The sequence below is a fragment of the Muscardinus avellanarius genome, assembly GCF_963383645.1.
Source record: "Muscardinus avellanarius genome assembly, chromosome: 2".
NCBI classification, from domain to species: domain Eukaryota; kingdom Metazoa; phylum Chordata; class Mammalia; order Rodentia; family Gliridae; genus Muscardinus; species Muscardinus avellanarius.
In genome coordinates, this window is record NC_137787.1 from 64,103,800 (window position 1) to 64,127,113 (window position 23,314).

A 23,314-nucleotide genomic window follows, 5' to 3' on the forward strand; every position below is an offset into this window, starting at 1 on the left:
TGGTGCATGCATGTAATCCCAGTACTTGGGAGGCTTAGACAGGAGGATCACAGGGTCAAGGGCAGTCTTAAGCAAATACTGAGATTCATTATCAACCTAGCAAGACCCTGTTTCCAAATAAAAATAAAATCTGGTTGGGGGTGTAGCTCAGAATTAGAATGCCCCCTGGCTGCAATCCCCAGCACCATGAAACAATCTCCATTATAAAGTTATAATAGCTGGGCGTGGTGGCGCACGCTTGTAATCCCAGAATTCGGGAGGCTGAGACCAGAGGATCATGGTTCGTGGACAGCCTCAGCTACTTAGTGAGGCCCTCTGCAACTCAGTGAGACCCGGTTTCAAAATAAAAAATAAAAAATAGGGCAGGAGGTGTAGCTCGGAGGTTGAAAGCTATAATAATCCAATCAAGATGCTATGGTACTAGCCAGGCCTGGGATTACGCTCGTAATCCCAGTACATGGGAGGTGGACACATGAGGATCAAAGGGTCATAGTTAGCCTCAGCAGGTTGGTGAGGCCCTCTGCAACTTTGTGAGAGCTGTTTCAAAATAAATAGAGCTGGAGGTAGAGCTCAGAGGTAGAATACCCCTGGGTTCAAACCTCAGTGCCAAAGACAAAGGTACCAAAGTAATTTTATGGAAAAGATATTCTTTTCAACAAATGATGCTGGGACAATTGAATGTGCACATGTAAAAAGATGAACTTAAACTGGGCATGATGGCACACACTTATAATTCCAATATTTGGGAGCCTGAGGCAGGAAGTTCACAGGTTCATAGCTAGCCTCAACAACTTAGGCTCCCTGCAACTTAGTGAGACCCTGTTTCCAAATAAAAGAATAAGCCAGGTAAGGTGTTGCACGCTTGTAATCCCAGCATTCAGGAGGCTGAGACAGGAGGATTGTGGTTTGCAGACAGCCACAGCTACTTAGGCCTTTGCAACTCAGTGAGACCCTGTTTCAAAATAAAGAATAAAAAATAGGGCTGGGGTGTAACTCAAAAGTTTTGAATGCCCCTGGGTTCCATCCACAGTACCACAAAGAAAAAAGAAAATGAATATAGATACTTATACTTTAAACAATTAAGCCAAAATGTACCAAATATCTCAGTGAAGAATGGGTATTGGGATGGGGCTGACTGAAAATGGATATGAAGAATATTTTTACAATGATAAAAATGTTTAGAACATAACTGCTTTATATTTACTAAAAATGAGCCAGGTATGGTAGCACACACTTGTAATCCCAGCATTTGGGAGGCTGACACAGGAGGATTGCGGTTCACGGACAGCCTCAGTTACTTAGTGAGGCCCTTCGCAACTCAGTGAAAATCTGATTCAAAATAAAGAATAAAAAATAAGGCTGGGGTGTAGCTTGGAGGTGGAATGCCCCTGGATTCCATCCTCAGTACCACAAAATAAAAAAGTATTTACTAAAAATGACTGAGCTATACACTAATTGTACATTCTATGTTCTATGGAATGGAAATTATGTCAACAATGACTTTTAACTAAAATCTAAGTGACATATAAACAAACAAGTATTTATTTATTTATTTGTATTGGGGATTGAATTTAGGGGCATTCTACTTCTGAGGTATACCCCCAGCACTATTTTCTTTTTTTTTTTAATTTGGAAATAGGGTCCAGGGTCTGACTAAGTTGCTGAGAGCCTCACTAAATTGCTATGGCTGACTTAGAATCTGCAATCTTCTGTCTCTGTCTCCCAAATACTGGGATTATAGATATGTGTCAACACACTGAAGCAAGCCTTTATTTAATTTTTTTTCTTTTTTATTAAGCTAGGCATGATGGCATATGTCTAAATTCCATTTGGGAGGCTGAAATAGGAGAATCAAAAGTTTGAGGCCAGCCTCCACAATTTACTAAGACCCTGTTCCAAATAAAAAATAAAAAGGACTAAGGCTGTGTCTCAGAGGTAGAAAGACTTACAAAAGATGTACTCTACCACTTAGCCACATTTCCAACCCTAAATTTTTTTAAAGTACTAATGGATGAGGTGGTATAGGCTTATCCACTGTCAGTTTTTTCAACTCTACCTTCTCTCTCTTTAAAAAGCCAATACACAAGCTGGGCATGGTAGCACATGCTTGTAATCCCAGCATTCAGGAGGCTGAGACCAGAGGGTCACGGTTCGAGGACAGCCTCAGCTACTTAGTGAGGCCCTCTGCAACTCAGTGAGACCCTGTTCCAAAATAAAGAATAAAAAATAGGGCAGGGAGTGTAGCTCAGAGGTAGTATAGAATGCCCCTGGGTTCCATCCCCAGACCTGCAAAAAATAAATAAATAAATTAATTAATTAATTAATAAAAAGCCAATACATTTTATAAGGATTTGTCTGCCAATATCTTACCTTAAAACTGAGTGCTAAAAAGAAAAATGGGGCCGGGTGTGGTGGCGCATGCTTATAATCCCCACACTTGGGAGACTGAGACAGGAGGATCACATGGGTTCGAAGCCAGCCTCAGCTACTTAGTGAGGCTTTCGGCAACTTAGCGAGACCCTGTTTCCAAATAAAATATTAAAAAAAAAGTCTGGGAGTATAGCCCGGAGGTAGAAAGCCTCTGGGTTCCACCCCTAGTACCACCAAAACAAAACAAAACAAAAAAAAAAAAAATAGCCGGGTGTGGTGGTGCACGCTTGTAATCCCAGCATTCATAATCCCAGCATTCGGGAGGCTGAGACTGGAGGATCGCAGTTCGCGGACAGCCTCAGCTACTTAGTGAAGCCCTCTGCAACTCAGTGAGACCCGGTTTCAAAATAAAGAATAAAAAATAGGGCAGGAGGTGTAGCTCGGAGGTCGAATGCCCCTGGGTTCCATCCCCAGACCCGCAAAAAAAAAAAAAAAAAGAAAAAGAAAAAAAGAAAAGAAAAGAAAAGAAAAGAAAAATGGGTGGTAATTACATAACAAGCACCTATTCATTGGGTCTCACTAAGTTGAGGAGGGCCTCACTAAGTAGCTGAGGCTGGCCATGAGCCTGTGATCCTCCTGTCTCAACCTTACAAGTACTGGGATTACAAGAGTACATGTCACCACGTGCCCAGACAGGGGAAATATTTTAATGAGAACAGGTAATGAGGGTGTGCGTGCGTGCGTGCGTGCGTGCGTGCGTGCGTGTGTGTGTGTGTGTGTGTTTTACTGGGGATTGAGCCCAGAGTCATTCTACCTCCAAGCTACACCCCCAGCCTTACTTTATTTTTGTTTTGAAACAGTGTCTCACTAGGTGGATGTAAGTTTCCCTACTTTGAGGCTGTGCTCGAACTTGCCATCCTCCTGTTTCAGCCTCCCAAGCATGCCCCACCACGCCCAGCTGATGAGGCCTTTTTTAATGCTAAGAAATGTTAATGCTGAAAATAAGGGGTAATACCCAGTTGTCAATTCAGAAGTCCTTTAGCATGTTTAGCTCTTAAGACTTCAGTTTCTAATGAATAATAGCAATGAATAAAGTCTACAATTATTGATGACCCTTCACTGAGATTTAAGAAATGAAATTCTTTCTCTGCTAATTAGTGCTAAGTATCAAGTACTTTATTGGCTGGAGTAGACAGAAGAAAGTGGTTAAGAGGCTTCAGAGAAACAACCCCTGCTGGCACATTACCCACTAGAGTAGACAAAGACTACTTATGTGAACTCCAGATTAAAATCACCAAAAATGTCCATCAAGCACCAAGTCCAAGCTCTGCAACTAAGTAGAAGGAAAACAACTTTCAGCTCAGCAAATCAAGTTACATAGTCTGTATGATATTTCTATGATTTTAAAAGTCACCAGGAGGAGTCACTTAAACAATCAAAACTTTCCATATGAACTAAGTTTAATAAGTGATCCTCTCCTGTTTTCAGTCAATTTAACAGTAGCAGGACAGTCAATTCTATAAATGTGGAATTCCCTTTTAAAAACAACATGCCAAGCCATGGTGTGCATGATGGCACAAGCCTGTAAATCCTAGTACTGGGGAAGCTGAAACAGGAGAATCAAGGGTTCAAGACAACCTTAGCAACTTAGAAAGACCCTGTTTCAAAATAAAAAAGTTACAAGGGCTGTGGTGTAGCTCAGAAGTAGAATGCCTCTGGCTTCAATCCTCAGTACCACACAACAAATAAGTGAATGAATGAATGACAATAAAATAAGGCTATGGAGGGGATTATAAGTAGAAAACACCTGGGTTCATGCTCCAATACTGCAAAATATAAAAATAAAAAATAATGGAAGGGTCATCAATTATAGACTGTGTGTGGGGGCGGGAGTACTAGGGATGGAACCCGGGAGAACTGTACCTCCAAGGTACACCCCAACCCTATTTTTTTTAGTCTTTTTATTTTTGAAACAGGGACTCACTGAGTTTGCAAATGGCCTCACTAAGTAGCTGAGGCTGTCCATGAACTGTGATCCCTAGGTCTCCGTCTCGCGAATGCTGGGATTACAAACGTGCGCCACCATGCCCAGCTCAATTGTAGATGGTTGTTTTTTTTGTTTTGTTTTTGGTTTTTTTTTTTTTTTGGTGGTACTGGGGTTCCTGGAAACCCTTCTACCTCCGGGCTACACTCCCAGACCTATTTTATATTATTTTTATTTGGAAACAGGGTCTCTTAAGCCAACAAGGCTGGCTTCGAACCTGCGTGATCCTCCTGTCTCCGCCTCCCAAGCGTGGGGAATACAAGTGTGCGCCACCACGGCCATCTAGACTTTATTCATTGCTATTATTCATCCCTATATATATTCAAGGATGTAGCTCAGAGACTGAGCACTCTTGAGTTCAATCTCCAGCACCAAAAAAGATACTATCATATCTAATTCTATGTAACAACGCCTTCTCTTTTTAAAGAATAGTTTCTTTCCTTCTCTCTTAAGCATCCATTTTATATTTCTACTTCTATAGCTAATCATACTGAAAGAAATTTCTAAAACAAACAGGCCTACATATCACCTTATCTACTACTGTTGTAAAGGTATGCATTTAAGGAACATAACACTTTAGGAAATGTGTATTCTATTCAGGAACTATTTACCTGGATTTCTTTCTCAGTAAGATTTAGAAAAATCTGCCCCTCTATGAAATGAAGGAATGGGCACCCTCTGAGTGATGCAACTGTTTGCAAATAAACTGAACAAATAAGTTATACCATACTTGCAATGAATTTATGCCTGACCAAGATTTCCCTATATATATTCAGTTCATTGTCTTCAGCTTGTTCCACTAAGCATTTTATACTTAGGAATATAACCCAATTTCCACAAAAGTTTATGACCTAAAATAAAACTTCAAACCATCCTTAGATATTCCCCAAAGACCCAAGGAGAATGTTGCTGTTTAAAACAGAATAGTTATTTTATTTTTGACAGTCCCAAATCAATCAGTAAAGAAGACATTTCAGAAAGGTTCCTTCAAAAACTTCAAATTTTTCATACCTGTAATATCAAGAACTGAAGGAGATGCAATGTAGTATCTATGAACTGTTTCAAGAAGTTGAGCACCATGGCCTTGACCTTGAAATGGAGTCAATATCAGCATCTGACTATTGTTAAGAAAATTATTTTAAAATTAAAATTTCACATGATGGTTAGTTTAAAACTTGCAAATCATTAATAGTATTATAAACACTTTAAAGTTTATGGGCTTTTTTCAACCTTCAAGAAATCCCCAAGTTATCAAGATACTCAAAATTGGTTTATTCTTCCATACCATTTCAAAAGGAACAATGAAATAAATCAGTACATAGCCAATGAATAATGGTGATTTTTTTAAACAAATCAACACTATTAAAACAAGTATTGGAAACTTCAGCAGTTCCTTCTTCTGAAATAAAAGACAAGGCACGTGTTATACTGCCAATTACCTTACACGTGGCCGGGTTTTGTCTGGGTACACATAGTAATTATAGACTGTCATGTAGCCTACGGTCGCAAAGAGCGTAGCTCCATCCTTATTATACTTCTCAAATCTGCAGATAAAACAGAAAGCCAAGCAGGTCAATTACAGTCGCGCTCCCATGCAGTGTCCATTTTCTTTTCCATTCTCTGACTGAATTTTCAGTGTCAGCAAGCTACTCTGTGAGGGCCCAATGGGTACACCTGCTATGTTCTGAATGTACAATTCACTTAATTGGTGTGCAGCAACTTGGATAAATCAGACCTCTTTACATCACTTCAGTGCACTTGCCTATTATAAAGATGAATAGGTGGCAAGTAAAAGAAAACACAGGCAAAGCTCATTTTACTGTTTAAGCCTACATTCAGGGCCCTAACGGACAACAGCATTTAATTCAGCTCTATTCTCAAGGTCTCCCAAAGCATAATGAAGGAAAACTCAAGCCTCATAAACAATAGTTTTTCTTTCCTGGGAAAAATATCATTATACTGTCCCAATAATTGGGCTGCCACAATTAAAATGCTGGCTTTGTGGAGGTAATAAGGTCTACTGTTGCTTTAGAACTGTACTTACACTAGAAAGTAGTGCCATCTTTCATCATCCACGTCAATAAAGCTAGCAGTTTCAATAAACCACATCAAAAAGGTCTGAAGCCTTTCATGATATTCTCGAAAGCCTCTACATGTCATGTCAGCCTAGGGAAAAAGCCAGGAAAAGTCAGGTGAAACTCATCACAGAGGTAAGTGAAAGTCTGCAGAACACAAAACTATCCTGTGGGAAAATGTTTAGAAGTCTCAGATTAAATGTGTACACAGATATATGGACAAAACAAATCTGTTCTTAATGCCCATAAAACTTGTTTCCTGAAGCTAGAATACACTGCTGAAAATAACATTAAACTGCATATAGGTTTCAGGCAAATGGACTAATTTTACCCAAGAAATATTTAGATTTATCTTTACCTTATATATCTGAAAAGTAAAGTTTTCTCCTCCTGCTGGACTGAGAACTGAGTATGTATGGAGTAAGGTTCCAAATGGCTTGAAATCAACTTCCTTTTCCAGCAAAGAAAGAAAGTCATTTGTATTTGTGCAAAATCCAGGTGGGATGATTTGCCTGATTTTGCCCTCAACATCATCTGCCTAAGAAATGGAGAATAAAGGACATAAACATTAATTTAAAATTTTGACTTTTAGCAAAAGGTCTAATTTCTCTGAAATAGTCAAAAGCAACAGCACAAAAAAACGATTAAAGATATAAATCTGCACTGTATTGGATAAAGGTAAGTTTCAGATGCAAAAACTGCCGTCACACAAATGTGAGATGAGTGTAGCAAAAAATAATTCACAGAAGGCATATATCCAAATGCAAGAATGAGAGTGCCATGAAATTTCTAATACTATGTAGAAAATGCTAACTACTTCCCTTTAGGACAATCTGAATTTGCCAAAACAAAAAGCTGCTTATTATTTTATATGTGTCAGAGAGACCATATTATACAAGACATGCAAAGATCACCAGCAGCAGTGAGGTAAGCTAGAGTCTGACCTTATGAACAGCAACTTAATAAACAAGTAGACAGATAACTCCTTCACATGCCAAACTAAAATTGTTAAAATATCTCCACTTAGAAAATAAATTATAGTATATCACAGAAATGAAGACAGATTTGGAAGGAGTGCAAGATATTCTACATTAAAAACAGTGCATATAGAGGATAGAAATGAAAAGATAAAAAGAACTGTTTCAAAGAATTAGAAATAGTTAAAAAAGAATTGATATATAGAATAGGTAAAGGTGTTTAAACATGGACTTAATTTCTCATGGGATCATTATTCTCATGGTAGAGCAGGATAGGGATGATAAGTACCTACCAAGATTGTTGAGTCAAGGTATACTTTCTGCGAAGCACTTAGGCCTTTGCTTTCACACAATTCACCTTTATTTACTCAAACATAATAATTTTCATTTAAACATAATAACCTGAAATTGGTAGTTTTGCCATTTCAATTCTATTAGTTTTATGTAAGTTACATTGAAAAAGATTAGAAATTTAACTCCAAGTTGTTTCATATACCTTGTATGTTAGACTTTGCTAGAATAAAAAATAAGAGAAGTAAACCATGTAACAGTATGCATTATTATACTTTTGATTTATTTGGATATGTGGAAACTCATCAAATAATTGAAAAACAGTCATGCATTTATATGTTTTACAATTACCTTCTATAACCTTATTGTTAGGCTTTAAATACAAAAATGAAAAATAAAGTTGTTTGGCTGTTTTAAAAAAAAAAAAGAAATTATATGAATGTATATATTATACACTCATCCCTATAATGTAACACAATTTTTATAGACCTAGATTTGTAATAGTACAAAAGAAACAAGACTGGACAACAAAATTAAACTCAGAGATTAAAATTACCCTTGTTAAACAACCTCGATGAATGTTAAAACTATCAGCTGAGCAGACTTCATAATCCTTTTCAAAACCCCAAAAGACCACTTGATTGAATACATTTACTACTTCTCTTTAACCATGAATATTTGATGAAGTCTTACAATAAAGTATTACTGCTTCTCACCAGGCAATAAAACTTAATGAATTGGTCTCAACTTAACAAAACCTTATCCCTCAATACAGTCCCTAAAAGCCTGACATTACATTCAACAAAATGAGCTTGCATTCTATTCAAACTTTTTCCTGAACAATGAGGCCAGGTTTTTACTTAATGGAGTTTGCCGTGAGTTCAGCTGTAATGTTTGTATTGTATCTATTTCCACAAGGACTGACACAAGAACACTTTGTGTTAACTTACTAAGCAGCTCTTTCATACCGTTTACATGCATGATGGGTATTAGTTCTAAACCAAGACCCTTGCTACTTAGCATTCAAAACAGGGAAATTAAGATGCTTAGGACAAAATACACTACAAAAGGCTAATACAACATGCTACTAATTCCTGTCCTTTCAACCATTTTTTTAACTAAGTAGAAGCAATGCACCTGCAGATGAATAGCACTTTATTATCATTCAGTTACATTTTACGATAGAGAACCAAGGATGGAGTTTATCACCAACAAGTTTTATTTTCAATTCTCTGGTACTTACCAACATTTACATATAATTTATTTATAGCTATAAAAATAATTGTTATTTAAAATATAACTCTTCAACATTCTGTTTATAATACGTACATCCTTACAATCCATTCACCCTCAAGATCAAATAAACTACATTTGATAAAACTATTTTTGCTTATTTATAAAGATATACTATTTGATAAATGTTTCCTTGACACTGCTATCTAATGTGAAGAGATCACATTAAGCATATTCTCAATAACTACACAAGGAAATTATTATAATAAGAGACAGTCACAATAGGTTTGTAGCATCAGTATACAGTATATCTGTAGTTCATTTTTAAAATGTCAAGAAAAAATTTAAAAGGGATATAACCTATCAGTTTAAAAAAGTTACTTCAGCACATTTACAGCATGTGTACGTTTAACCTTTAATGACTTTCTTATGTCTTATCTTCTAAATAAGGCATTGCAAAGCATAAGCAAGATACCTTATCTATCCTGCACCAAGTCTACTTCAAGAATTTCTCAGAAACTCCGAATTTCAAGTGGCAATTCTGAAGGTAAAGCTACCCAAGAATTTAGGCTCAACAAGAATTAATTTTAAGCTTCAGCCTTCAAAGGACATTTACTGTAATAAGTATCTTCAAATAAAGTATTTTGCTCTAGGTAAGTCTATATGCCATTCTGCAAACTTTTTTTTTTTATGGTACTAGGGATGTTCTACCTCTGAGCTAGACCCCCAACCAGCCCTATTTTTTTTTTTTTCATTTTGAAACATGGTATCACTAGATTAGTGAAGCTGTCCTTGAATCTATAATCTTCCTGTCTCAGCCTCCCATGTACAGGGATTATAGTTGTGTGCCACCATGCCCAACTTTTTTATGGAGGGGGAGAGCTATGTTGTGTGTGTGTGTATGGTTTTTTGTTGTTGTTTTTTGTTTTTCTACCTGCAAGCTATACCCCAAATTCTCTTTTAGTTTTATTGGAAAATAGCTCTCACTAGGTTGATGACACCCTCACTACTTGGAGACGATCCTCAAACCTGCAATCCTCCTCTCAGCCTCCCAAGTTCTGGGACTGCAAGCTTGTGCCACCACACCAGGCTGGAAGGCTATGTTTAAAAGGAAGAAATCTAGCTGGGTGTGATGGGGCACACCTGTAATCTCAATACTTGGACAGCTGAGACAGGAGTACTGCAGGTTTGAAAATAACCTCAGCAATTTAGTGAAACCCTGTTTCAAAATAAATAAAAAGGGATGGTGGTATAGGTCAGGGATAGAATGCCCTTGGGCGCAATCACACGTACCAAAGAGGAAAAAGAGAAAGAAAACAGGATTTGTTTATATATATGTAAATATGTTATATATGCACATTTGTAATATGCTTAAATAAAACACATAACTTAAAATCAAATAGCTCTTCAAACCCAGAATTCAGAACTTTGCTTCACTAGAGGAAAAATGTTTTACATTTCTCCATTTAATGGAATCTACCTTTTAAAAAAAAGAAATCCACCAGAATTGGTGGTACATGCTTGTAATCCCCCCGGTTGGGAGGCGGAGACAGGAGAATTGCAGAGATTCACTGGCTTAAGAGACCCTGTTTCCAAATAAAAATATAAAATAGGTCTGGGAGTATAGCCCAGAGGTAGAAGGGTTTCCAGGAACCCCAGTACCACCAAAAGGAAAAATGAAACTCCTATAACCACCATACCTTAGAGATCTGTACTTTTGTCTAAAATGCACACTGTAGTTCTCAAATTTAAAGTATTCCTTTTTCATACTGGATTACCATTTCTATTAATCATCTCTAGAAAAAACTCCATTTTTCATTGAATGTAGAATTAAAAATAAATGAAGTTTATTTTTCTAGGTGTGGTGGTGCACACTTGTAATCCCAGCGCTTGGGAGGCTGAGACAGAAGGATAGCAAAGGTTTGAAGCCAGCCTCAGCTACTTAGTGAGGCTCTCAGCAACTTAGTGAGACCCTGTTTCTAAATAAAGTATAAGACAGGTCTGGGAGTATAGCCCAGAGGTAGAAGCCTCTGGGTTCCACTCCCAGTACCACAAAATAAATAAATAAATAAATAAATAAATAAATAAATAAATAAATAAATAAATAAGGCCGGGCATGGTGGCACACACTTGTAAACCCCGCACTTGGGAGGCTGAGACAGAAGGATCGCACAGGTTCGAAGACAGCCTCAGCTACTTAGTGAGGCTCTCTCAGCAACTTAGTGAGACCCTGTTTCCAAATAAAATATTAAATGGGTCTGGGAGTATAGCCCGGAAGTAGAAAGCCTCTGGGTTCCACCCCCAGGTACCACCTAAAGAAATAAATAAATAAATAAAGTTTTTGCTCTCAATGCTTGCAGCTAAAAATACACATTCTATTTCTAAAGATCACTGAGAAATTCTACAAGAATATTATTCTAAAATTCAAATAAAATATGTACAAGTATAGAAAGAGTAAGAACTAAGGTTGAATACACACGAATTTAGAATGCAGCCTGTTTATTTTAATAATAACACCCTGTCAAAAGGTTCCCTAAAGCCAGGGGTGATGGCACACACTTGTAATCCCAGTACTTGGGAAGCTGAGATAGGAAGATGGCAGGTTAGAGAACAACCTCATCAAATAGTGAGACTTTCATCAACCTAGTGAGAACTCTGTTTCAAAATAAAAATAAAACAGGGCTGGGGTTATTGCTTAGAGGTAGAATGCCCCTAAATTCAATCTCCAGTACCACAAAACAAAAATAATAATAATAAAAAAGAAATTCTAAACTGGGTGTGGTGATGCACAATAGTATTCCAAGTACTTGAGAGGCTGAGACAGGAGAATTCACAGACAGCCTCAGCTACTTATTGAGGCTCTTTGCAACTCAGAAAGATCCTGTTTCAAAATAAAGAATAAAAAATAGAGCTGGGGATGTAGCTCGGAGGTAGAATGCCCCTGAGTTGAATTCCCAGTACCACAAAATGAATGAATGAATGAATGAATGATCTTAAAAAGAAAAGTATACTGTGGGCATGGTGGCACACACTTATAATCTTTGTACTTGTGATATATTTAGGTAACAAGAGGATCAAAGGTTCACAGCAAACCTCAGCGTCTTAGTGGGACCCTCTGCAACTTAGTGAAACCATGTTTCAAATTAAAAAGTGAAGTAGCTGGCCCATGTTCATAATCCCAGTACTTGGGAGGATGTGATAGGAGGATCAGGGTCTGTGGCCAGGCCAGCCTCAGCTACTTAGTGAGGCCCTCCAAAAATTGGTAAGACCCTATATCAAAATAAAGAATAAAAAATTGGGCTGAGAGTATAGCTTGGAGGTAGAATCCCCCTGAGTTCAATCCCCAGCACCACACCACAAAAAAGTAAAATAGGCCAGAGGGGTAACTCAGAGTAGAATGCCCTAGGTTCAACCCCCAGTATTATCCCCCCCCCCAATAAAAAAGAAAGAAAAGAGTAAGAAAAAAGTATGCAAGTAACTACTCTAGCTAGGTGTTAGAGTAACTGGGTCATGATTAAATGTTTTTAGATTATGTACTCTCTCACCATTGAGTTCCAATGTTCTTTGTTACACATGAAAATGTTCCCATGGAATGTGCCTAAGAATAACTAGTAATGGTATAAATATTTATATTTTATTTGGAATGTGTGGTATTTGAGATAGAACCCAGGGACCTTCTGCCTCAAGACTACACCTCCACGCCTATTTTATTTTTATTTGGAAATAGGGTCTTGCTAAATTGCCAAGAGCCTTGCTAAATTATTGAGCCTGGTCAAGAACCTGCTATCCTGCCATCTCAATCTCCCAAGTACTGGAATTACAAGTTTGCCCCACCATGCTCAGTTCTAATATTTACATTTGTATTTGAATTTATACACATTAAAAACCTATTAATCTCTTTGGTGTCTTAAGCAGCATCATTTGTCTAAATTTTTCTAAAGTGAGTTATCTCTGAGGCTGGATTAAAGTAGGCATGTTAAGTAGGTAAAACATGCTGCTCTCGCCAGGTATGATGGTGCACATTTGTAATCCCAGCATTTGGGAGGCTGAGACAGGAGGATCACAGGTTCAAGGAGAGACTCAGCAACTAGTGAGACTCTCATCAACCTAGGGAGACCCTGTTTCAAAATAAAAGTAATATAGGACTGGGGATGTAGCTCAGAGGTAAAATGTCTCTGGGGTTCAATCTCCAGCACCACAAAACAACAACAACAACAACAACAGCAACAAATGTTACTCTTTACTTAAAGTGGCATGTGGATTTAATATTATAATTCTAAGAATAAGATATGCTAAAATGAGCAAAGTTCTATATAAATATTTTCTGATAAATATTTAGGCTTATTTAAGTATAGAAATCTTAGTATTGCCAGAGAAATTTAAAATTTGAATCTTTCTACTACTGGGGGGAGGGGGCTAAATTATGTTTACATTGCTTTTTTTTTTTTTTTTTTTTGCAGTACTGGGGATGGAACCCAGGGCCATCTACCTCTGAGCTATACCCTCAGGCCTATTTTATTCTTTATTTTGAAACAGGGTCTCAGTGAGCTGCAAAGGGCCTCACTAAGTAGCTGAGGCTGGCCTTGAACTGTGATCCTCCTGTCTCAGCCTCCCAAATGCTAGGATTACAAGCATGCGTCACACGCCTGGCTTATTTTTCAATTTTTTTTGGGGGGAGGAGAACCTGGGAATTGAACTCAGGGGGATTCTACCCCTGAGCTATACTGCCAGCCGTATTTTTCAATTTTTTTATTTGGAAACAGGGTCTCATTAGGTTGATGAGAGTTTCAATACTTGCTGAGACTGTCCTCAAACTTGCAATCCTTCTGCCTCAGCCTCCCAAGTACAGGGATTACAAGCATAAGCCACCACGCCCTGCCAATTTTTTATTTTCAAACACATTTTCACTATTAACTACAGGCATATATCTTTGATGAATTTGGATGCAAAACTGCTAAACAAAATACTAGCAACATGCATTCAAAACCATATAAAGACAATCATAAATCATGACCAGGTGGGGTTCATCCCAGGGATGCAAGGCTGGTTCAACATACGAAAATCAAACTATGTAATTCATCATATAAACAGAATCAAAGACAAAAATCATATGATCATTTCAATAGATGGTGAAAAACCATCTGATAAAATCCAACATCCATTTATGATAAAAGCACTGCAGAGAATTGGAATAGAAGGAACATATCTCAACATCATAAAGACAATCCACAATAAGCCCACAGCCAACGTCATAATAAATGGGGAAAAACTTCAAGAAGTCCCCCTAAAAACAGGAACAAGACAAGGATGTCCATTATCACCACTTCTCTTCAATATAGCACTTGAGACTCTAGCCAAACAATAAGACAAGAAAAGGAAATCAAAGGATGTTGGGGCCCACTCGGCAGGACCGAGGTGGCACCCAGGCTTGTTGCCAGCGTGGACTCAAGATGGCGCCTGGGCTTGCAGCCAAGTCACGAGGCTCACGAGGCTGGCGGTGCCCTGAGCCTGCGCAGTGAGCCCTATCAGGCGCCTTACGGATAATTAGTGACGCAACGCCTCGTGCTACCACCTGCCCGCCCAGGAGAAGGTTAAAAAGCGCGCATGCCCTAGCGGGAGGAAGGAGAAGGAGCTAAGAGGGTTGGTGGACAGGAAGAGCAGTTTCTTGGCGGACTGCTCTGGGCTCCGAGCTGGGACGGACATGTTCACAAAGCCACCACTGTGACCGGTGTGTGCTGCAGCAGAGACGTAGAGTGCCAGAAGGAGGGTTGGTGGAGTGATGAGGGAGAGGATAGAAGACTGATGTTGTTTTTACCTGAGAGGGCATTGAGAGAGCATTGAAACTGGGGTAATAAAACTGCTTGAGGAAGATCGTGTAAGAGTCGTCACTGCGCACGACAAAAGGAGTACAAATAGGGAAAGAAGAACTCAAACTTTCACTATTTGCAGATGACATGATACTCTATTTAGAAAACCCAACAAACTCAACCAAAAGGCTTATAGAACTGATCAACAAATTCAGCAAAGTGTCTAGATACAAAATCAATCTTAAAAAATCAGAAGCTTTTCTGTACACCAACCATAAATCCACTGAAAAAGAAATTCAGAAAACACTTCCACTCAGGATCTCCCACAAAAAAAATAAAATACTTAGGAATAAACTTAACCAAGGAGGTAAAAGCTATCTACAAAGAAAATTATAAAGCCGGGCATGGTGGCACACACTTGTAATCCCAGTGCTTGGGAGGCTGAGACAGGAGGATCACACAGGTTTGAAGCCAGCCTCTCAGCTACTTGGTGAGGCTCTCAGCAACTCAGTGAGACCCTGTTTCCAAATGAAATATAAAATAGGTCTGGGAGTATAGGCCAGAGGTAGGAAACCCCTGGGTTCCATTCCTGGCACCACAAAAAATGAAAGAAAAAAAAAGAAAAGAAAATTATAAAACATTGAAAAAAAGAAATTGAAAAAGATCTTAGAAGATGAAAACATCTGCCATGTTCATGGATAGGCAGAATAAATACCATTAAAATGGCCATCCTTCCAAAAGTGATCTACTGATGCAACACAATGCCCATTATATTACCAAGATCATTCCTCACAGACATAGAAAAATCAGTCCTTAAATTTATTTGGAACAACAAAAAGCCCAGAATAGCCAAAGTAGTTCCTCAGCAACAAAACCCATGCAGGAAGAATCACAATACCTGACTTTAAACTAAACTACAAAAGCCGGGCATGGTGGTGCATGCTTATAATCCCAGTGCTTGGGAGGCTGAGACAGGAGGCTTGCACAGGTTCGAAGCCAGCCTCAGCTACTTAGTGAGACCCTGTTTCCAAATAAAATATAAAATAGGTCTGTGTGTATAGCTCAGAGGTAGAAACCTCTGGGTTCCACCCCCAATACCACCAAAAAAAAAAAAAAAAACCTATACTACAAAGCCATTGTAATAAAAATAGCATGGTACTGGCACAAAAACAGATACATAGACCAATGGAGCAGAATAGAAGACCCAGAAACAAGTCCACATGCTTACAGCCAATTGATTTTTGACAAAGGGGCCAAAAACATACACTGGAAAAAAGCCTGTTCAACAAATGGTGTTGGCAAAACTGGTTAACCATATGCAGAAAACAGGAAATTAATCCCACTTTCTCAGCTGGGCATGGTGGCGCACGCTTGTAATCCCTGCGTTTGGGAGACTGAGACAGGAGGATCGCACAGGTTCAAAGCCAGCCTCAGCTACTTAGTGAGGCTCTCAGCAAACTTAGTGAGACCCTGTTTCCAAATAAAATATAAAATAGGTCTGGGCGTATAGCCCAGAGGTAGAAAGCCCCTGGGTTCCACCCCCAGTACCACACACACACACAAAAAAATTCCCACTTTCTCTCCCTGCACAAGAGTCAATTCAAGATGTATCGAATACTTGGAAATTAAACCAGAGACCTTGAGGCTCCTTGAAGAGGGCATAGGTCCAACATGCAACACATAGGCACAGATAAACACTTTCTCAAGAGGTCCCCAAAGGCACAACAAACTAAAAGGCAATTCAATACGTGGGATTGCATGAAACTGAAGAGCTTCTGTACAGCAAAGGAAACTGACAAGAACCTCAATCGAGAGCCAACAGAATGTGAGAAGATTTTCACCACCTACTCCTCCAATAGAGAACTAGTATCTAGAATACACAGAGGACTCAAGAAACTCAACACTAAAAAAACAAATCATCCAGTAAAAAATGGGCAAGCAAACTAGCCACTTCATGAAAGAAGAAATTCAAATGGCCAATAAATGCATGAAAAAATGCTCAACATCACTGGCAATCAGAGAGATGCAAATCAAAACTACCCTGAGATTTCACCTTATCCCATATAGAATGGCAACAATTCAAAACACAAACAACAACAAATGCTGGTGAGGATGTGGAGAAGTGGGAATTCTAAAACATTGTTGGTGGAATTGGAAATTAGTTCAACCACTTTGGAAAACAGTATGGAGAATCCTCAGAAGAATGGGAACAAATTTACCATTCAATCCAGCAATACCACTTCTGGGTATCTACCCAAAAGAAAAGAAACCAAACTACCAAACTGATGCATGTGTATCTATGTTCATAGCTGCACAATTCACCATAGCCAAACTATGGAACCAGCCAAGATGTCCATCAACAGATGAATGGATTACAAAACTGTGGGATATGTACACAATGGAATTTTACTCAGCCATAAAAAAAAAAACCATACACAATTGCAGCATTTACAGGGAAATGGATGGAAGTTGAAGACATTATGCTAAGCAAGATTAGTCAGTTGCAAAAAGAAACAGGATGCTTTCCCTAATATGTGAAAGCTAAGGTGAAATGAGTCATAGGAGGAACTCCAGGTGAAAAAGGAAATCCTATAGAGGAGCAAATAAGGCAACCTAACTGTGGGGATGGGAGGGGAGTAAGAAGGAAACTCTTTAAAGCGCATGATATACTTATTCATATTGTAGTCAACCACTAAGCCAAGCATGAGAGGGAGGGATGGGGAGGGAGTGGGGTGGGAACTGGGTGGGGATTGGCTGAGTGATGTGTGCATTTATGTCTGCACAAGTTTTTTACCCCCATTATGATGCATGAATACAATGCACCAATAAAAAATTAAAAAGAAGAAATGATGTCTAGTGAGTTGGGTGCAGTGGCACACTTGTAATCCTGTACTTGGGAGAGTGAGAGGAGGATTGTGGGTTGAAGTCTGCTTCAGTATCTTAGTGAGACCCTGTTTCAAAATAGGTCTGGGGCTGTAGCCCAGAGGTAGAAGGCCCCTGGGTTTCATCCCCAGTAACCAAAAAAAAAAAAAAAAAGTGTAGTGAATAGACTTTATAGTCATCTTAATTGTGCCTCAATAATTTTAGGTGCAGCTTGGAAAAGAAAATGAATGATCAAAGATTAATCTAATAGCAAAACTATAATAAGCAAATTAACTTTTAATCAGACTTGCTGTTGCTACTGAGCCCCTAAGAGTATAGATTTATGCTAAGAAAAATGCAACCCCTAAGAGTACATATTCATGCTAAAAAATATACTGTAGTGTGATCTGCAAAAATTCAAATAAGACTTAAGCCTAATACTTTCAAATGAATTTTCCTACTTAAACCTTCTTCTCAAATTATCTCTGTACTAGTTAATAGTACCAATACTGATTAGGCAATGGAATTCTCCTTGTTCTTGTCCCTCATCCATTATGTCTAATTCAACTGCAAAGCCCACTGGCTCTACCTCCAAATAATAGTTTCAATGTGACAAGGAGATTCTGTGTCTCTTCTAACAATGCAACACTCTGCTCTCCCTTCTCTCACTCTTGCCCACTTTAGTGTGTTATCTACTTCTTTTTCTTCTTGGTACTGGGGATTGAACATGGAAATATTCTACATTAGAGTCACACCCCCCAGACCTTTTTATTTAGTTAGTTTTCTGAAATAAGATCTGGGTAAGTTGCTGGGGCGGGGACGGGGATATCTCACTAAATTGCTGAGGCTGGCCTTGAATCTGCAATTCTCCTGTCTCAGCCTCCCAAATACTGGGATTACAGGTGTGTGCCACCCTACCTGGCCTACTCTACTTCTTACAAACCCATTATCGTGGCATTAAAAGACTATACAGTTTAGCTTTCACATTCCCTTCAATCACCCATCCCAGAAAACTACTTCTCCATAACACCATCTGAACTTAACTTATTGGTTGTTTACCTACGGTTCCTCCTAGCTAGAATGTAAGTTCCATGAGAGCAATGACTTGATTTTGTTTACCACCTAGAATCAAGAATACAGAAGACACTGGGGAATGAACACACCTGCTGCAAACTGAGAAAAGATAAGCCGTACCCCCTACCTACATCCACTGTCCATTCCTTTCCACAAAGTAAAAAAAAAATCTTTGTTTGAACACGAAACAATAATGATCTGACCATAAAACAAATAAGACTACAAATACATTTTAAGAGATTGATTCCTTAACCTAACACAGTACCTCTAAATGGAAAAACCTGGTGTTCAAGAATGGAACAATTAGAAGTCAATGCAAATACACAGCTATTTTCACTGTACATAGTATTTGAAAGATTTATCAATAACTAAGTCAATAGTTCCTTTGGAAGAAATCAATGTAAGACTATCAACTGCAACTTAAAAAAAAAACAGCCCTGGAACAGTGAATTTTATACAACACAAGAAAAACATTACCTGAATTTTAATAATATTTTACTTGGTCTAGAGGACTTATGATCTAATAAAAAATTTTTTTTGATTATGGAAAATCTCTATTTTAACAAATCTATGTTAAATGTTATTTATCTAAGATTAAGTATTTTCAAACATCCAATTACCACAATTACAGTATTATTCACAATAACATTTTCTTTTTTCTTTTTTTTTTTTTGCAGTACTGGGGATGGAACACAGGAGCATTCTACTGCCGAGCTACACCCAATGCCCTATTTTTTTTCTTTTTTTATATTTAATATAATTTTTATTCTTTATAGGCTCTATAAATGCGGAAGTCAAAATGTCTCTCAAGTTTAATTATATGGAATATTAAAAAACAAATAAAAAGCTATTAATATTTGGTGACAAAAACCATACAGGAGGAATCACAATACCTGACGTCAAACTAAACTACAAAATCATTGTAATAAAAACAGCATGGTATTGGCACAAAAACAGGTACAATGGAGCGGAATAGCAGAATCAGATACATCTACACACAGCCAAATGATTTTTGAAAAAGCAGCCAAAAACATTCACTGGAAAAAAGATAGCCTTTTCAACAAATAGTGTTGGCAAAAATGGTTACAATATGTAGAAAACGTAAATAAATCCCACTTTCTCACCCTGCATGCACAAGAGTCAATTCAAATGATTCAAAGACTTGGAAATTAGACCAGAGACCTTGTAGCAACTTGAAGAGGGCATAGGTCCAACAATGCAACACATAGGCACAGGTAAAAACTTTCTCAACAAGACCCCAAAGGCAAGAAACAAGAACTTTCTTTAGACAAGAAACTAAAGTGGTGAGTGGTGAGTGGTGAGTGGTGGTGCACACTTGTAATCCCAGCATTGGGAGGCTGAGACAGGAGGATCGCGCAGGTTTGAAACCAACCTTGCTGGTTTAAGAGACCCTGTTTCCAAATATAAATATAAATTAGATCTGAGAGTGTAGCCTGGAGGTAGAAGGGTTTCCAGGAACCCCAGTACCACCATTTGTAATTATTTCATTCACTTTTCCTTGTGGAAGACAAGAAATATGTGAGCTCGATGTTTTCTGTGGCATGGCTTCCTCTAAATGGACCGTTGTCTTACCGTCTTCAGCATTGAGAATCTGATTAGTTGTAGATGTTTGTGAATTTTTATCTTCCAAATGTTCATTTTTTGATTGTACAGCGTGCATGCTAAGGTGTTAAAGAAAAATAATTTGAAAGAAAAAACAGGGCTGTACTGGCTTGTTCATTGCAGCAGTGTTCACCATGGCCAAGACACGGAATCAGCTGAGGTGTTCATTGCTAAAGTCCTTCAGCCGCCTCGCCGGCCCAGGCACTCAGCAATCATCGCACAGGCCACGTGCCTCTGGGGGTGGCCGGGCTGCCTGGCCCGCCTCCCTCCGCTAGGGCGCTGGGCAGGACTCTATTCTTTATTTTTGAAATCGGATCTCACTGAGTTGTAAGGGCCTAAGTAGCTAAGCTTGCCCACAAATTGCAATCCTCCTGTCTCAGACTCCCAAATGCTGGGATTATGAGCATGCACCACCATGCCTGGCTCCACAATCACTTTTGTATATGCAAAATTTTTTAACTTTTCAAGGAACAAGCCAGACATGGTGGCACACACCTGTAATGCCAGCACTAGGGAGGCTAAGACTGGAGGATCACAGATCCGCAGCCAGCCTCAGCTACTTAGTGAGGCCCTCTGCAACTTAGTAAGACCCTGTTTCAAAATAAAGAATAAAAAGTAGGGCTGGGAGTGTCGCTCAGAGATAGAATGTCCCTGAGTTCAATCCCTAGTATTACAAATAAATAAAGAAATTAGGGCTGGGGGTACAGCTATTGGGTTCAGTATGCAGTACAAAAAAAAAAAAAAAAGAAAAAAGAAAAATCCAAGAGCACACACTATTAACTGCAGTTATACATTATTTATCTGGCAAGTTTAGCAATTTCACACATGGTTAGGAACTTAAAGCAAACAAAAAACCAAGTACTACTCAAAATATTTCTAACACTAACGTTGAATAATAAATATGAGACTATTTCATGATAAATATTTGAGGTGATAAACATGCCAAATACTTTGGTCTGATCATTACACAGTATATAATGTACTGAAATATCACACTGTACTCTACATAAATATGCACACTTGTTATGGGTCAATTAAAAAATTAAAATTTTAGCTGGATGTGGTACTAGGTCTAGAGGACTTACGATCTAATCCACGCTTGCAATCCCAGTACTTGGGAGGCTGTGACAGGAGGATCGAGGTTCACTGACAACCTCAGCTACTTAGTGAGGCCCTTTGCAACTCAGTGAGACCCTGTTTCAAAATAAAAAATAAAAATAGGGCTGAGGGTGTAGCTCAGAGGTAGAATGACCCTGGGTTCCATCCCCAGTACCAAGAAAGAAAGAAAGAAAGAAAGAAAGAAAGAAAGAAAGAAAGAAAGAAAGAAAGAAAGAAAGACAGACAGACAGACAGACAGACAGACAGACAGACAGACTATTTTGGACCTTTTATGCTGTATGTATAATTCATGTTATACATGATTACACTAAACTTATCAATATATTATTTTTATCCATAGATTAGTCCAAAACCTCATTTAAATATTATTAGCTTTGTCAGGCATGGTGGCACATGCCTGTAACCCCAATACTTGGGAGGCTAAAGTAGGAGTATCCCAGGTTTGAAGACAGCCTCAACAACTTATCAAGACCCACTTCTTTTTTTTGTTTTGTTTTGTTGGTACTGGGGATGGAACCCTTCTACCTCCGGGCTATACTCCCAGACCTAGTTTATACTTTTTTTATTTGGAAACAGGGTCTCTTAAGCCAGCGTGGCTGACTTCGAACCTCCTGTCTCCACCTCCCAAGCGTGGGGTTTACAAGCATGCACCACCACGCCCAGCTCTATCAAGCCCATTTCTAAATTTAAAAAAAAAAAATGGGGCTGGGGTGTTACCCTGGAGGAAGAAGGCCCTGAGTTCCACCCCCAGTAACACACACCAAAAAAACAAGCAAACAAACAAACAAACAAACAAACAAACATCAACTTGAGTCACAAATATCATGTAAATTCTCTAGATCAGAGCTGGGCATGGTGGCGCACACTTGTAATCCCCGCGCTTGGGAGGCTGAGACAGAAGGATCGCACATGTTCGAAGCAGAGGCTCTCAGCAACTTGGTGAGACCCTGTTTCCAAATAAAATATAAAATAGGTCTGGGAGTATAGCCTGGAGGTAGGAAGCCTCTGGGTTCCAACTGCAGTATCACCAAAAAGAAAAAGAAAAAATTCCTTCCTATTTTTGAAGCTAGAAAACATTATTACTTCCAAAATACAATGATAGCACAGGAGAAGAACAACACTGATTTTCTTAACCCAAAAGGAAGAAAAAAAAGGAAAGAAGTCAGTGGTACCCAATAACTTCAAAATTCCATTAGGGTTCAAGAACTGTAGCTGGCAGCTCTACCATCAGAATCACTCTTCCTTTTTCTTGAAGAGTATCATATGTTTAGTCAAGACATGGTGGCACGCGCCTGTAAAACCACTTTGGGAGGCCTGAGACAGGAAGGTCTCAGTTTTGAGATAAGCCAATTTAATGAGACTCTCAACTACCTGGCAAGACCCTGCTTCAACAGCCATAAACAAAAAAAGGGCTGGAGGTGTACAGAGTAAAACGTCCCTGGGTTCCATCTCCAGTACTGGGGGAGGGGAGATGTAAAGAGTAGCTCATGTTTACAGCCGAGACCTTTCATTGGTGTGTTTTCTGCCTATGAAATTCGGGGCAATCATCAGCCTTCTATTTTGTTCTGTCACTCTAAACTGGACTTGGCAGTTTTGAGTCTCAAAACACCAATTTTAGGGGTCTACTTTTGCTAAGATGACTGAGAAGATTCATGAGTCACATGCCTATTCTCTTCAGCATTAGCAAAAGGTTATCATGCCACACCCTTGGTTTTCTCTTTAGAATATACTTTTCTGACAGTTAATTTCCTAATTTTAGCATTTCTTTATGTTGTTATTGTTTTGTTTGGTGGGAATGAGGGTGGAACCCAGGAGCTTTTTCTACCTCCAGGCTATACT

The 23,314-nt window shown here is 38.7% G+C and overlaps 1 protein-coding gene across 1 annotated transcript in view; it reads right to left on the minus strand.

Annotated features, from left to right (window-relative positions):
• The window catches only part of HAT1 (histone acetyltransferase 1), a gene marked incomplete at both ends in the record, with an annotated part of 112,050 nt that overhangs the window by 19,848 nt on the left and 68,888 nt on the right, over positions 1-23,314 (minus strand). The window contains 4 exon segments of the mRNA XM_080689379.1: positions 5,426-5,532; positions 5,854-5,958; positions 6,459-6,580; positions 6,848-7,027. Of these exon segments, the coding sequence (XP_080545505.1) occupies positions 5,426-5,532; positions 5,854-5,958; positions 6,459-6,580; positions 6,848-7,027 (514 nt within the window).